The 17,620-nt window shown below is 26.5% G+C and overlaps 2 protein-coding genes across 2 annotated transcripts; both read left to right on the forward strand.

Annotated features, from left to right (window-relative positions):
* The first annotated feature begins 1 nt into the window (after window position 1).
* Window positions 2–9,909, forward strand: LOC105423022 (putative gustatory receptor 28b). The gene is made up of 6 exons (XM_025217292.2): window positions 2–609; window positions 1,215–1,614; window positions 1,727–1,930; window positions 2,948–3,010; window positions 3,844–3,933; window positions 4,604–9,909. The coding sequence occupies exons 1-6, from the start codon at window positions 284–286 to the stop codon at window positions 4,694–4,696; spliced, it is 1,176 nt and encodes a 391-aa protein (XP_025073077.2). The 5' UTR covers window positions 2–283; the 3' UTR covers window positions 4,697–9,909.
* A 1,933-nt stretch (window positions 9,910–11,842) lies between these two features.
* On the forward strand, window positions 11,843–16,287 carry LOC105433994 (UPAR/Ly6 domain-containing protein crok). Its single transcript, XM_089072115.1, has 3 exons — window positions 11,843–12,299; window positions 15,452–15,619; window positions 15,876–16,287. The coding sequence occupies exons 1-3, from the start codon at window positions 12,221–12,223 to the stop codon at window positions 16,088–16,090; spliced, it is 462 nt and encodes a 153-aa protein (XP_088928241.1). The 5' UTR covers window positions 11,843–12,220; the 3' UTR covers window positions 16,091–16,287.
* Window positions 16,288–17,620: the final 1,333 nt, after the last annotated feature.

Consider the following 17,620-nt stretch of genomic DNA (forward strand, 5'->3'; position numbering starts at 1 on the left):
CGTGCGTGCGTGCGTGCGTGCGTAAACATGTATGTATAGTTATTTTCTCGACGATCGATCAAGGCAATTTGATTGAAAGTTGCGATAAATCATACATCTTGCGTGCAGTATTAGTATGATTTCCGACACGGACTAGTAGCTATATTATATAGTGAATGTGCAAATAAAAAATTGTGTGTAATATATCAAGGTAAGTATGTCTAACAAATGTTAATTGTGTATTAATTGATATTATCAATTTTTCAATGAATTTAACTCAATCAAAACTTTTTAGGAAGTTTCAATGGAACTAAAAAAAAAGCAATTTTTAATGTCTACTGGTCAATCTCTAGAAACAATTTCGCATTTTTTGGGACTCAATCTGTCGAGTTACATAGGCAGATTATACAGTCTTGTATTGATATTATTGTTCTCTTTTTTAAGTCAAATATCTTGGCGCAGTGTTTGCATCGAGCATTGCGAAAAACATCTTACCATAAAATTCATGGCAATCGCGAGATTCTTCCTAAGTACTTTCTTTGTATTGATTACGTTGAGCATATCTATATTTCATCCAAAACAATTTGCTTTTCTTCGCGAAGAGATATTCATCATAGACTCCATACTCGAGTAAGATTCTTTAAATAATTCTGTTAAATAATTATATAAGATGGTTTATATGTTTTCAAAAAAAATTTGAATACTCTCACTTGACAAAGCCATACCTCTTTTTCTCAATTTGACTTTGTCCTTGGCGCAACGATAGGGATAAAGGATTTGTAAAAACTATACGATATCTGTTCATTCTCTCTCTTGTTTTTCGTGTTTTATCGCGTGTGCTCTGGCAGAAATTATCAATGGTGTTTGTTGCTTCATACCGCTTTATCCGCTTATTTACAAACATTTTTGATTTTTTTCATGTATTTTACAGCCGCTTCCCATGGCATCTTTGGTCCTTTTGTGTACATGCAAAGAAAAACAGCTTCAGACCTTTTAATATACGCGGCACTCATTATTAAATACGTCTTTCTCTGAAAAAGTGAAAAATCGGATAATAACTGAAGATCTCTGCATAATGCGTTGTAAAGAAAAAAAGATCTCTGCTATCTGCTCATTCAATTGTTTTTATTGTAGTAGTTCTTAAACCAAAAGTTTACGCATTACGTTCTTACTAGACAGACTATACATGCTCTCTACATTCTTCATGTAAGCGTATTTTTTGTTTCTGATTTCAGATCGTACGGTGCGAAATTCTCAGACGAAGATATTTTCTTCACAAAATATATACAGGATATCGCAACAGCGATAATAACATTATTTGTCATAATGGAAAATGCTTATGATATAATTACGAATAATTCATTTCAATTGATATGCTTCTTTTTGCACGATTGGTATTTCTTACTGTATGAGTTAGTTATGAGCGGATTATTCGCTCATTATATAAACGATATATATCTAAGATTCCGCAAATTGAATAAAATTGCGATAAAATATTCGAGGGAGAATCTATCTATTTCGTGTATTGGTTTCTCTACAAATTCAAATTCATTTAATAAATGTGATAGCACTGTAATTATCAAGATCCGATTACTTCAACATATTCATCATGAATTATACATTTTAGCAACAAAGGTAATTTATATGCATATTTATGTAGCATACGAATTACTGTTATATATGTTATATTACTATTATATTAAAATTATGTTAAATAATCCATTTTTATATGAATTTTTATTATCAGACGAATACAAATTTTGGTCTGCAGCTTTTGATAGATTCTGCTTTATCTTTGAATAATATAATTTTCCTGCTTTATGACATGTATCGGGATATAGAAAAAGACAACAACAATACCGGAATGTTAATAATTCCAATAATTTTCGTGTCTTTTTATGCTCTTCGATTTCTGTACATCAGTTATGTTTGTCAACGACTGAGAAATAAAGTTGAGTATTTTTTTATTTATAGAAGATAATTTAACAATGTATTACATATGAACGTATTGGACATACATATACAAATAATTTATGCTAATTACATAGCGTTATTTCTTAATGAAAAACGAAATAGAAGATCTTAAATTTTTTTCTGATTCTGCGAAGAAAATATAAATATTTATTCAGCCAGTATCACTTTTTAGATGAGCGTACATATGTAAATAATGTATCTCGCAGTGTGAGTGAAAATAAAAGTATCACAGCACAGTACAATTGTTTTTTGAAACTGTCTACATGTAACTATCTGCATATAATCACACTTTATAATAAATAAAAAATATCATTGTTGTAAAAATCACATTCTTGAAAACAGAATGAATCAAGATTTTTCAATTTGTTTTTCATTAAAGAATAACTTTACGTAATTATTTATTTATATAAATAGAATGCGAATTATACGGAGCATCTTTTTCTCTTGAGATTATAGAATATTTCAAGAGAAAAATAATTTATTAATTCAATATTCTAAGAGGTCGAATTCGTGCAGGTTTATATAAACTTGTCAAAATTATTCTCATCTTGTTAACTGTTTTTAAATTTATTTATTTTTTCTGGAGTTCTCCACCGCATTAACATGAAGTGAATGAGAGAGCATCATAAAATTCACAGAAAGTAACAATAGAATACTTTTTATTTCTTTATTAATTTCTAAATTTTTAAATGGTTACATACAATTGGCACGCAAAGATACACATGGAGTGCTCACATTGGTTAAACTGTGATTTAACAAAACAATGGGCTGCCTATTTTTTCTGATTTATAATATGCAGCCTATTTTTATAATTCAAAAGCTAAGCTTCGACGGACAAAAATCTTCTTGACAAATCGACTTGACAAAAATCCTGCCAAAGAAAAAGTTTCAGAATCGAGTTTCAGGAATATGTCGCTTCACAAGACAAGAGTTTTTCTGGCTTATATATGTAGATCATAAAAAGCATGTTTGTAATCTTCATATTTATATTCAGTTTAGACAAACAGCAATCATTTTGCACAATGGTTTTCTGGAAAATAAATCCTCGCGAGCTGAAGTAAGTAAAATTATTTGCATGAAAAATTGTAAGATATTAATTATTAATTTATAAGACAAATTAATTCTTTTCGACTCACTTTCGACTCAATAAATGCAGTCATCTCAATTAAAATATTTCTCCTACTTTTTTAGTTTAATCTTTTATAGTTTTGATAGAAACTCCGCACAACATAATCATGCAAACGTAACTTGAAAAATAGTTGTAAAATATATTCAGTATTTTGTATATTATTTTGTATATAAATAGGATATGGCCAATCGACGATATTAACTGCAAGATACATTTCATGTCAAGAAAATATTATATTCAACAGAGTATAAGAGAAGTAAATATTCTAAATACGGAAGTTAAATTTGGAAGAAATAACTAGCTATTGAATATTATCATGTTTAAAATGATATGAAGAAATGAGTACATGTTGTAGAAAGATTATTTATGTTAACTAAAATGTCTTTGGAATGTCACTACACAATAGACATTCCAATTCTAATTTAATAATGCTTTATAATACTAAATCTCCTTAATAATATTTAAAATTGTACAAAAGTTTGTACAATTAGTTGTTTTTTTTTTTTAGTTATAGACAATCATATTGTGTATCTATTATGTGTAGCTATTGTGTATCTATATATGAAAGAAAATTATTAATATAATTTCGATTAAACTCTTTTAATTCCTTAATTCCTTTGTAATATACATTATTTGCATTCAAAATTATTACAAACTACTCAAAAGAGTTTTCGAAAAGAATTTATTCTTGCACATTCTAATACAAAATATACATATTTTAAACAATTTTTTAATACAAAACGTTTATAAATGTAATTTAGGTGATACACTTTTCACTTCAGCTGATTCATGAGAATTTGATATTCACTGCTTTGGGATTGTATGAAATTAATATTCCTCTCATATGCTCTGTAAGCAAAAAACAAATTCTATCCGTTTATATGATAGTATTATATATAATTGTAATGCATTATATATAATTGTATTGTATTATATATTGTATTGTATTGTTATTATCATGTCTTAAATCATTGTTAATGCCAATGTTTTGTGAACATTATTCAGTTCACTTCATCTACACAAAAAGTAACTTGATATTGAACTGATTGCTGATTTCTAAAGAATTTTTGTTTCATATAAAAATTTGGCAGCCTATTTCAAATGTTCAAAATAAGACCAGTATGAGGTGCGAATTACATGCAGGAACAATGTAGAGTTTTTACAAGTAGGCTTGAAAACATGTGATATAAAAGATTAGCGTGCCTGAAAATTTGTACGCATCATGCGTGTGATATTGATATAATAGAGCAGAAAATAGCGAAAAATTAGTTATCCGGGGATTCTTAAATCTGTAAATGCAATTAGAAAAATAGCACGCTGAAAAATTAATCGATTTGAAAAATTAATCGATAAAAAAGGATCGACTTTAGGATCTCCTTAATGAAATAAACTGCAATGTTCATGAAACGTTGGCATTAACAATGACTCGTGACATGATGATAATCCATATAATTTTGAAAAAAATACCCGTGAAAGTCTTAAAAATATGATATAGAATTACTAAATAAAATTTTCTTATAGATCGCTGGAGCTGCAGTAACATATCTTGTTATGTTTATTCAATTAGACACAATAAAATTTGCTATTGCAAATAACAATGGAACTACTAAATGAAGTTATATAGGTATATATGAAAATAATTTTACAAATTTTTTATGATTTTCAAGTTTCAAGTTTCAAAATAAATAAATAATTTATTATATAAATGAATTGAATTTTTCTTCTTTAAATTTCCTGTTCTCTAAAAGAATCGGTAAAAATAAAAATATAAATTATATACAGGATGTATAAAAAGTCTCGGAACGGCGAAATATCTCTAAGTAGTTAGTTTAGGAAAAAGTGTTTTAGATGAAAAAGTTGAATTCAGAAAGATTTATTCAGTGATCTGTTTGACCTTAGGTGTTGTTGCCAAGGTCATGTAGAAGTAAAATTTGTTTTTTTTAAATAAAAACTCCGATCTTTATTACATATTCTTGTAGCTGACGTCGAGAGCTCTGCAAAATACTATAATAAAGTATTTTTTTAGTAACTATTTTCCAAGTTATGAGACTTGAATTTGATATGTAAACTCACATAAAATATAAATAATATCTCATAAGCTATTCATTTTTTGGCAACTATATCTTAATATATTTTTATGCACAGAATAATGAGATGAATCAACTAGTATAAAAAAAATGCATAATTGTTTTTTAAAAAAGATATATCGATGTATATTGTAACTCTCCATTTTTTTTTAATACTAATCGATTTATCTTATTATTCTGTGCATAAAAGTATTAAGATATATATATATATATATATATTTGCCAAAAATGAATAGTTTACAAGATATTTTATGTTAAATTGCATAAAAATTGATTTATGTACTGAAATTTTGAAATTTTTTTTTATAGACTTTTTGTGTATATGGAAATTCTTCTATATTTTTTTACACAAACCAAAAATAACAAAGGGCGCTTGGCGTCATTTTTTTTACTATTTTTACAGAAATAAAAGAAAATTGAGAGGTGCGTGAAATTGACGCCTTCTTTTTATCTTCTTCTATAAGAATAAAATCGATTTTAATACCAAAAAATGTAATCAAACTAACTAACTTCGTGTTAACGAAACTGAACATAATTGATAAAGTATAGGTTATTTTGCAGAATTTAATTTGACAAGATTTAATTTTTCTGATAAGTAAATATTGATTTCAAATTTATTCAAATATAATGAAATATTTGGTAAGAAATATTTTTTGATGATTAAGTAACGCATTTATTAAAATATATATATGTATATAACTATGAACTTGGTCGTAAAATATATTGTAATGACCAATTACATGTAAATCAGTTACTGAAATCTTACACTTACATATAATAGAATTTTTCACATAACGTTTTATATACTTCTATCATACACATACACGCGTACACGTATGTGACAGCTGTATTCGATAGATATTTTATTTTATTACATTTTAGACTAAATTGTAAATTAGAAAGGGATCATTATAATACGAATATATTTATAAAATGAATGTTGTTTCTCTTGCAGCCATTACCTTCTTCCAATATTATATAATTTATAGACAAAATTCAGATATTACGTTATAATGCAAATAAGACTGCATGTATTGCAAATATTATTAATTTTACATATTGTTCAAAGAGGTGAGCTTTAACCAAAAAAATGCTTGATTTTTATGATGAAAATATAGTTAGTTAACTATTAGTATTAAAATAAGATTGAAGTATTGGTAACATATCATAATTGTTTACTTTTGGATAAAAAAATTATAAATTCGATCAATCAATAATTATTTAAGAAAATATAGAAAATTTTATATGTAAACAAATTAAAGACATCTTTCATTAATGTAATCTTTTTGTTTTTATTCCTCTTTACATCCTTGTTTTGTTTCCTCTTCAACATCCATACAACATTAATATTAAAAGTAAAATGCACTGCAATTAGATGTTATCAATGTAGCAGCAAAAAAGATAAAGATTGTACTATTAATAAAGTACATTTTAAGTATTTGAAATTATGCCCATCGAGTCATCTGTATTGTCGCAAAGCTGTCTATAAGTGTAAGTAAAAATGTCAATTATACTTAATTAAATAAACTTATTTTACACACACACACACACACACACACACACACACACACACACACACACACACACACACACACACACACACACACATGTTACAGAAATATTTCTTTGTGTTTTCGTTATTGAACTATGATATCCCTAAAATAAATAATAAATTATAATATATAGATAATTATAAATTATATTATTAGACAATAAAATTTATAAATGTCATAAATGCCTACACACACACACACACACACACACGCGCGCGCGCGCGCACGCACGCACACGCACGCACGCACACACACACACACACACACACACACACACACACACACACACACACACACACACACACACACACAAGATCCTTCAAAAGTACGGAAACGGTTAAATAACTCGTCAGGAATGTATTTTAGAAAAAAATATTAGAGGAAGTTGTAGAATTTCAGAAGATCTATTTATTGATTTTATCAGATTACTTTGTATGGCGTTACTAAGGTCATATAGAGGTCAACTGTTTTTTTAAACGGGAAATCCACATTTTTGATAACATATTCTTATAACTTACCGCGACAACTTTTCAAAATAGTATAATAATGTATTTTTTTAGCAAGTTCTTTCTGAGTTATGAGATTTGAATTTGATATGTAATTTGACATAACGTATAAAATATCTTGTAAACTATTCATTGTTTGCAACATACTATTCATTGTTGGCAACTATACTTTTATGCACAAAATAATGAAATCAATCAATTAATATAAAGAAAATACATAATTGTTTTTCAAAAAAGATACGTTATTGTATATTGCAAATCTCCATTTTTTTTAACAACGTATACTACATACGTAAATATATGTATAGTATAATTATATATAATGTAATTTAGTTTGGTATATAATAGTTCAATAACAAGAAGATTAAGAAATACTTCAGCAACAATAATTCATATTAAACAATGTTTAAATATGAAAATTCTAGATTATTTTATGGATTCGTATAATAGCATAACAATGCGCGAATGCGCAAAATCATGTAATAATCAAAAGAAATGTTATCAAGGACGTTATACTCGAGATAGTCATCAACTTATCTGTGAATGTTTGGGATACGGCTGCAATCGATCTCAACAATGTTCATTTAACTCTGTGCTTTACTTTGTGTGTATACTTTTCGTAGTTGTAAATTATCATTTTAGGTACGATTATTTAAATTAATCGACTGATTAATCAAGAAGCTCTAGTGTAATCTTATGACTTTTTTAAAAATAAGCTTATTTAATTAACCTTAATATAATTTATGTTTTGTCTTTCTGATTTTATATTTATGTTTCATGTGTACTTATGAATGTGTATATACAATCGAATCATAATTAAATTATAGTGTTATAATATATTTGTAATATTACTAGATAAATATTAAAAAGCTAATGTAAAATATATTCGTTTAATTGTGATAAATCTAATATAAAGTTATAGATGAACTATGTAAAATTAATAATTTTGAAAAGATAATTTTAATAAATTCTATAATTGTAAAATGTTACAAGTATTATATATTGTATACGAATGTTTCTGATTTTTTCTTATTGTTACATTGATGATTTGTTAAGCGATTGCAAATTATCATATATATACACACACACACACACACACACACACACACACACACACACACACACACACACACACACACACACATACACAAAAACGTACATATGCAAATTAATATTAAGTAAATATTTCATTATACTTAATATTAACGTATTTAGCGTTTTAGCGCTCCGCTATTACGCTTACCCTGACACACTTTTAGCACTTATAATCTTCAGTCAATATTTCTTGATGCTGCATTTCTTGATATTTCTTTCTGAGTTGCTTGATGTTAATCTATTCAAATGTATGAAGAAAAAATTAAATATATAAATAAATTACAATTTCATTTATATAAATACAAAGAATAAGAAAGGACTGTGTGAGCCAGCTGATTGCTAATGTCATATCATATTTCGTGCAATACTATAACTATTTTAGGGATCTAAAAACAAGAAAAAAAGTTGATATGAATATATGGAAATGCGTTGTTGTGGTTATTATCATCTATGTTGTCGCCATTTTTACATGAAAAATATATAAAAAAATAGATGTTTAACATCGTGGAAATTGTAAGGAATTAGTGAATAAATTGAAACAAGTTGGAGATGACGCCGCAGTGATCACGCAGCAGCGATTTCATGCATGCTTTTTGAGTAATGAGCGAGTAATGGCGAGCACTCCTAGAGAGAGAGAGAGAGAGAGAGAGAGAGAGAGAGAGAGAGAGAGAGAGAGAGAGAGAGAGAGAGAGAGAGAGAGAGAGAGAGAGAGAGAGAGAGAGAGAGAGAGAGAGAGAGAGACAGACAGAAGTATAACGTTGAATAAACGCATTTTGACAAAATCTGAATTGATTTTTGGTAATTGCATCCTACCCGACTGTCCCAACTGTACTTTATCAATACTTTGAGTTTAAGTAAAATAGAACCTCATATCACACAAAAACTCCTGATGACTTCCGCTATCCTTGTGTCATACTGAATTTTTTAAACAATCATTCAGCTACTGCGCTGTTGAGTTGTGAAATAATATGCCGTGTAATATTTGTTGTGCTACCCCTCTGAATGTATTCTAAATGACTTTAAATATAAACTATATGATTATTTAATACGTAATTTATATAAAATTCGCTTAATAATATATACGCTTTTCCTTCTAACATTACTCTCATATAGAAAATCATTTCATTGTTCATTCGTACATTTTTATTAATTAATTAAACTTATCAATCATTATGAAAATTACAAAATGGTACAAAACTTTTTTATTCAGTATAACCTGTACTACCTATCCATGAAAGATGTGCCAATTAACTAATTATGAAACATGTATATGTGTATACGCGTATGCGTGTATACGTGTTATATGTATAAGCATACGTGCGTGTGCGTTCATACATATAACAAACAGACATACATGATCTATAAATGATAGAGTGTCTATAAATCAATGTATGTATATATTTCTATATGTTTTTATATAATTATTTAAAAAGAAAGTTTAAAAGATTGCTTTTTTATTCCTTTTATTTGTTTATTATAAATATTATGATTTATTATAAATATTATGATTTTACATTATAAATGTTATTAGATATACACATTAGATTTACATATGATTAAATACAAACACACTCTCTCTCTCTCTCTCTCTCTCTCTCTCTATCTCTCTCTCTCTCTCTCTCTCTCTCTCTCTCTCTCTCTCTCTCTCTCTCTCTCTGAATACTTATAATTTTTTATGTTTAAAAAAAGAAAAATTAAATTAATTAAATTTGATTTAAATCAGCAGATTAGAAAGCGCAGAACTATTTATAATACAAAAAAAGCAGATATGGTGTCCACATATAAATCTTGAAATAGATTGAAAAAAAATTTATGAATATTTGTTGTAACTTGCATTGTTGCCTTTGTTACAAGATTTTTTATTCTAACTTTTTTAACATTATACTGAAAAGCTCATTAAAATCTAATTATATGTATATGTTTAAAAGACATATTTACTCGTTAAAACAAATAGACAAATAAATAAAATTATTGTGTGTAATTTGTGAATATATGCAAATGATAATAAAAAATTTGAAATGAAGATTGAAAAATTTTACATAAAATTGTGTAAATAGTATAACGCGTAAATACCCGAATGATTAGTTTTGTGCGGATAATTTTGTACTGTGACAGTTTCGTAACGTTGCGAGTGTCACAGGAAGATGAACATTATCCACTCAACGTGTTCCAAACTGCCACTTTACTCTCTATTTGAACGTAAAGCTACTTATATCATATACAGCCTTACTTATTTAACCTACATAGTCATATCAATCCTTTGAATCCCTAGAATATAATTCACTTTTACTTCTTAGTTGATCTGAACAAAAATTTTTGTGATGTCAAAAAAATCATTGTTGTGTTATTAATTAATATATTTATGTATTTTTACTTTATCATATATTTAGTGATCAGAATTTGTACTGTCATTCTAATTCTTTATCAGTTCAATATCTTTTTATATTTATATTTATTAACTTTCTAATCTTTTCTATCACTTTCTTATCAGCGATCTTAATACATGCTCGTGAGCGTATGCGTTACAATTAATATACAATAAAAAAAAAAATGATTTGGATCTTTCATTGTGTTTTATTTCTTAATGAAAATTTTAATTCCGTTCTTAAATGCATTATTCAGAAGACTACATATATTAAAAACGTACATATATTATATAAAAAGATTTAATTATAAAGGATAAAATTTATGAAAGAAATTATAAATATTAATAATGTTAATTTAATATTAATATTTAAATATTAATTAAATAATAATTTTATAAATAATAATTTTATTGGAAATCATATATTTTACTCCTTTACTTTTTCTTTTGCTTTCATCTATCTGTTCCAGCTATTTATATACAGAAAGTAAATTAATATAAAAAACAATTATAAGATAAAAATACATTATTAATATTCGGATCATCGCAGACTTTGATTACAATTATACAATTGGGCGATGTATTATCAATCAATTTATTTATCACAGAATATGGAATACGATGCATTTAGATTTCAATAAATTAATCTTTTAAATATAATTAAAAATTGAAAAATGAGAAGAAGAAATGCACAATTAATAACAAGGCTTTTTATTTCACAAACAATTCAGTTATATAAATGCGATTTTCAAAAATAAAAGAAAAGTGTAAAACAAAAACTACAGCCTTCTTTGAAAAATTCTTCTTTGAGAGTGTTACAATTCAGCGCTATCATCTCATCGTTTAGAAATGCTATCCATCGCTAAATCAAGAGGAACATTCATAAACGATATTACATCCAAAGAAATTAAGGAGTAATTATCATCAATATAAAATCCCGATAATTTATTAATCAATTGAAAGTTGTTATCCACGTGACTAGTTGGTATAGGAATGCTTATTAAGAGTCAAAACCAATGCGTAAAGTGGGCTATCGAAGCAAGAAACGAAAATGCGATCAGGTCTGGTGTAATTCGTAGATAAGTCGTTTCGCCATGTTCTTCTCCCACCGCCCATATATTTGCTTTGCTCTCCCTTCCTCAAGCATAATCGTTTGTTCGTTCAGTATTGCTTGATGGTATACGCGGTATAACTTCAATGTTAACATTAGTGAGCTTACGCTTCGCAAGCACCGTACATTAATAGTGCTTTCTCAGTTCCCCACATCAAATGATTCGTATTTCATAGCTTTTTTCAATTTATAATTCTCTTTCTCTTTTTCCTTTTGTCTTCATCTTCTTCTTTCTTCTATTCTATCGTTTTTATTTATTCACTTAAATCTTATTTACTTTCCTATTTTTCATTTTCTTTGTATCTATCGTTCCGTGTTTTCATTTTTTTTGTGAATACTGTAATATTTCGTTATAAATTCAGTGAAGCTTTTCAGTGAAGTCAAGAGTTTTATTCGTTTTAAAATAGAAATAAGGAAAAAAATGAAAAAAGTTTTTAAAAAAGACATGAGATCTATCGTTATAACTTTGTGCAGCAGTTTCCTATTTATATGCTACAACGGTAAGTAACGGAAATGTATCTAAACACTGAAGTTTTCCATTTTTTTCAGTTACGACTTGAAACATATTGCGAGTTTGGAAATATTATAATAATCTATCTGTAATATATACATATGTGTGTGTGTGTGTGTGTGTGTGTGTGTGTGTGTCAATGACATTTTTAAAAATTATGAACTATTTTCATACTATTGTCTTAAAGACATAATCATATACCGAGTAGTCCTACCTAACTAAAATATTTAGAATATCTTTTTCTTTTTAATAATATAGAAAAATTTTTTTAGGAAAATGTAGGATTTGAAGCAATCTATATTTTAACTAGTAAAATACTTATTTCATGTTTAGATTTCAATATATATCTTTTATTTCTTATATCAATTATTTACATGCATTAATGCATGTAAACAACTGCATCTCTCGATGCAGTTTGGTTTTTTTTTACAAAGGAATAGCTTATTAAGATATGTAAAGATTGCTAATTTAATAACTTTCTTTTATTTTATTCTGATGTAAAATATCTCGTGAAATTTCTTGATTTCTTGAAGTTTTTTGATAATCATATTTATTTCATTTTGATAATCAATCTTAATATTTCTATACCTTTGCAAATTAATAAGACCAATTTATTAATGTGGAGAAAAAAACATAATTATTAAGAAAAAATATTCGACTCATAATATATATTTGCATATTTGCTTTTGTTTGAAACAATATTTGAAACTATTTATTTTCTCTATATTAATAAATTTATTATTTCTGGGCTTAAAAGCATTAAAATCATTGAAAAATCAATATTTTACGAAATGATATATATTTATATCTTATATTTTATATTTATATTTTATATATCAACAAGATGTTTATGTGATTATATGAAATACGTTTATAATTATATGTTAGATTCATATCTTATAAATCAGCTATATTAGAAATAAATTTTAAACTAGCAATTTCTAAGCATAATTTTATAATTTTATAATACAACATAATTTCGTAATCTTTGTTAAAAAAAGGAAGAAAAATTGCATCAATTTATAACACAAAAAATATAGCATTATTTTTAAAAATAGAAATGATCTTAAATCTAAAAAATATGACTTTAAATAGATATTGTTATTTTAATTATTATTTCATTTCCTATAATATTTATCTTCTCAAGTCATATAACTTTTATTTAAAAGGTTTTTCTATATCATTAAAAACAAGATTTTTCAAAACAGAGATTTTTCAATTAATTGAAATCAATTTTCAATTTTTTCAATTAATTGAAACATCCTGTTAGAGAGATATATATTAGTGATTACGCTAGAGATTGTATAATATATGTCGTGTGGAAAATTATATATCATTACTGTCGACTGTATGCTCCGTTATCTTCTTTCTTTTATGATCTTTAACCTTATTATCATATCATACTGACAGTTGAACGTAATTTTATAAGAAAACGTCATAGACAAACTAAATTAGAAGATGATATATTCGATCATTATTATTTGACGATTTAAAGTGATATTTTTTAATGTTACAAATTGTAATCATTACGATTTAAATTGTATTCGTTTGTAATAGAAAAAATTTTTAATTTCATATAATCATTATAATTCACTTAATATATATATATATATATATATATATATATATATATATATATATATAAAATATTTATTATTAAAACTATTATTCTATATTTTTACTCCCGATTGCTGCCAACTGAAGATTGGCAAAAAAAATGGAGGAAGTATGCGTTTCACCGAAATTAAATCTTTGTTATCTTAGTTCTCACTATAATACAGTTTGATCAACTTTCGCACAACTTTCTTATTTCATTTTTATTTATTCTTAACTTATTCTTTCATTATATTTTTCATAATACCAATTATAAATAATATTTTAGATTTGTACTGTAACTGTTTGATTTATAGATGTATGAGTGTATCACCAAAACATGATTTTTTTTTTAAAATACAGCTTTTCATAGCAACGAAGTTAAGTTAGTCTAATTAGTGATAAAAATCTGTGTAATTGTTCAGAAGTTTGAGAAACATTCTGATTTTCAACTTTCTATGAAAGTGTCCTGAAAGAACTTTAAGAGACCGAATTCCATTTTTTTATCATATAAATTAAAATGTAATAATAAAATTTATTAACATGAATATGTATGTGTACAAAAAATTTAAATAAATCTCCATGTACTTTATTATTTATTAATCTAAATTTTTTGAAAAACAAATACAATCAAATAAAATCCAAGCTTTTGATTACTATGTGCATGTATGCTGATCACATCGCAATATCACATATATGAAACATGACAATATACAGGTAATATGGAGATTCGGAAATAGGTAACAAGAAAGGAATTGAATTTAAGTCAAAGCAGTCAGTCAGTTAGTTTATATATTCAGTTGCATATATCTAATTTATTTAAATTTATCTTTCTTAAAAATTAATATTACTAGATATATGTATATCTATAATGTATATCTATAATCAAGAGAAAATATAATAAATAGATTAATGTCACAAAATATTTTGCAATCTTATACAATAAAAAAATCTAGATGTTATTGGCTATATCGATTTTTTTATATCGGTATCTCACAATTGCTAATAAAAAATCGATTACCTTACAATCATTTCTTTTCGCGTGTCATGGATGTAATGGAATGAATTATTAAATATTTTGCGATTATTGATTACATTAAAATGCTGTTGTTGTTTGCATATTTTATACCTTTGTATGTATGACACATAAATAATAACTCTTTAACTTAAATAATGCCTATAATTTATTAAAGGCATTTATCTCTTTATTATAATTTTAAATTGTTTATTTAAAAAATTAATTTTTTTGAAAAGATTTTATATTTAATTTTTGTTATCTAATTATTTAATTTTTCATCAAAATTAATTGTTTAATTTTATTATCCTCGTATTTCGTGATTTTTTTATACAAGTATACAAGTATACAAGTATAATTTTCGTGATATTCTATATAATACAAGTATGTGTGTATTTTAGAATTACGATACAAAATATAAATTTCCATTCAATACAAAACTGTATTCATGTTATATATGTATGTAAATATAATATGTGCGTTTGTAATAAAATAATAATAAAAATACATAGATAAATTATAATATTTTACAGGTGTTAATGCTATGCAGTGTTATCAGTGTAATAGCCGGAATAATAGCCAATGCGCTGATCTTGTCCCTCCAGATACTATGAAGATAGATTGTTCGGATCTTAAAGATGGTGCAAAATATACAATGTGTCGAAAAATTACACAAGTCATCGAGTTTAGCGTTAATGGCTGTATGTATTAACATTATTGCTATTAATTTAATATTCTTACAATAATTGAATTATATTATATACATAAAATTGCACTTTTAAAAAAGATAAAAGAAAGAGCTCCCGACAAAATATTTCAAAAGTAGTTTTAGTATGGAATTGGAAACGTCTTTTGAAAGACAAATGACAATTGTTTTGACTTACCTCATATAGAGTTAATGTTTAAGATAAGACTAATTAATATCTAAAATATAATAAATAAATATTTCTTATATAGTACCTCCTGATACGCGAGTTATTCGAGGATGTGGATGGGATGAGTCAAATTATAAAGGCAAATGTTATCAACGAAGTGGTTTTGGTGGTAGACAAGAAGTTTGCTCCTGTTTAACTGACTACTGCAATTCAGCAATACCTGGACCTGGACTTTTGCTGCCTCAACATTTTATTTTCTCATGCATTTTGATCAGCGTGCTCTTAATGATTTTCTAGAAATGGCACTATTTAAAAAAAAAATATTTGAATTTTCCAAAGAATTTTATTATAAGTGTATGATGGAAGTTTAGAAATAATAGAAAAATTAGTGCTTTTATTGTTAATACAAATTGAAATAGTAGAAAGTTATATAGAATAACATACAAAGTATAATAAAATTACTATGATTAAAATAAAACAATTTTACAATAGAATAGATAGTAATAAAAAATTCTATTCATTGAAGAAATCAATTTTCAGAATTATGTACGTGTACATATTTTATATATATATACACACACACACACACACACACACACACACACACACACACACACACACACACACACACACACACACACACACACACACACACACACACACACACACACATATGTATGTATATATTTATCATGCATGTGGGCGCGCGTGCGCACATATACATACATTTGTATGCAAATGTTATATGTATATTATGTATATGTATATATAAAATTAATATGTATATACATACGTACATGTATACGTGCATATATATTTAAATTTACACGTGATTATGCAACTTTATTAAATTAAATTATTTTAATTGTTAAATTATTATTTTTAAAATAAATTATGTCTGTTGATGGTTTTTGAAATATTATGATATAAATATCATAAATTAAACATTCTGTAAAATTATAAATGGCTATAAATTCAAAATGACACGCAATGATTCGTCCATTTCTTATGGCTTAAGGCTTAAATCATCTATTGTAGATCGAGACTTAAGCAGTGTCATCATGGACCCTGACTTGTTATTAATAATATGGAAGCGATAGCGAAAGTGGAAGAAGCTGAAACAATCTCAACAACAGAAAATTAGACAATATAATATTTTAAAATTGTTTGGAATATGGAAATTGATGGTATACTAACAGGAAAAAGCTCGTTATAAAAAGTGGGTGCGTCCGATATTCGAAAAAACAAAGATTTTTACAAGATGACAGTGACAATCTGGTCAAAAAAATGGAATTTGAAGATTACGAAATGTTCTACAATTATTGTAGAATGTCCATAGAAATGTTCAATCAGTTGTTAGATATTGTTGGACTATGCATTGAAAAACATAACTTAATTAATATATATACAAATATGTCAAATTGCAAATGCGCGATGAGATAGGACCGCCCAGTGAGATACGTTCGCCGCTAGACGCATGGAGTTAATTGCAAGTGGCATTGACTACTCTTTCATCTACGTATGTACGTGCGCCTAGTGTGTTCCACGCGTGCTTAGCAACGACCAATCAAATCATCAAATCATCAACCAATCAAATCGTCTAATAAGAATCTAGACGTATTTGTGTAGAATAGCTGAGACAATTTGGATGATGGATTTTATGCTTACACAAGTTGCATGGAATCAGCCTAACTAGGCGGAATCTGATGTTCAAGTGAAACGATGTGATTGGTCGGTGCAAGTTACGCTTACGCCGCATGTGATGGCACCCTAAGATTTATGTCCGCCATTTTGTATTCAACCAGAACCTTGGCCAATCTCTTATTT

The sequence above is a fragment of the Pogonomyrmex barbatus genome, unplaced genomic scaffold, assembly GCF_055798465.1.
Source record: "Pogonomyrmex barbatus isolate J1 unplaced genomic scaffold, ASM5579846v1 scaffold1, whole genome shotgun sequence".
In the NCBI taxonomy this organism is placed as follows: Eukaryota; Metazoa; Arthropoda; class Insecta; order Hymenoptera; family Formicidae; genus Pogonomyrmex; species Pogonomyrmex barbatus.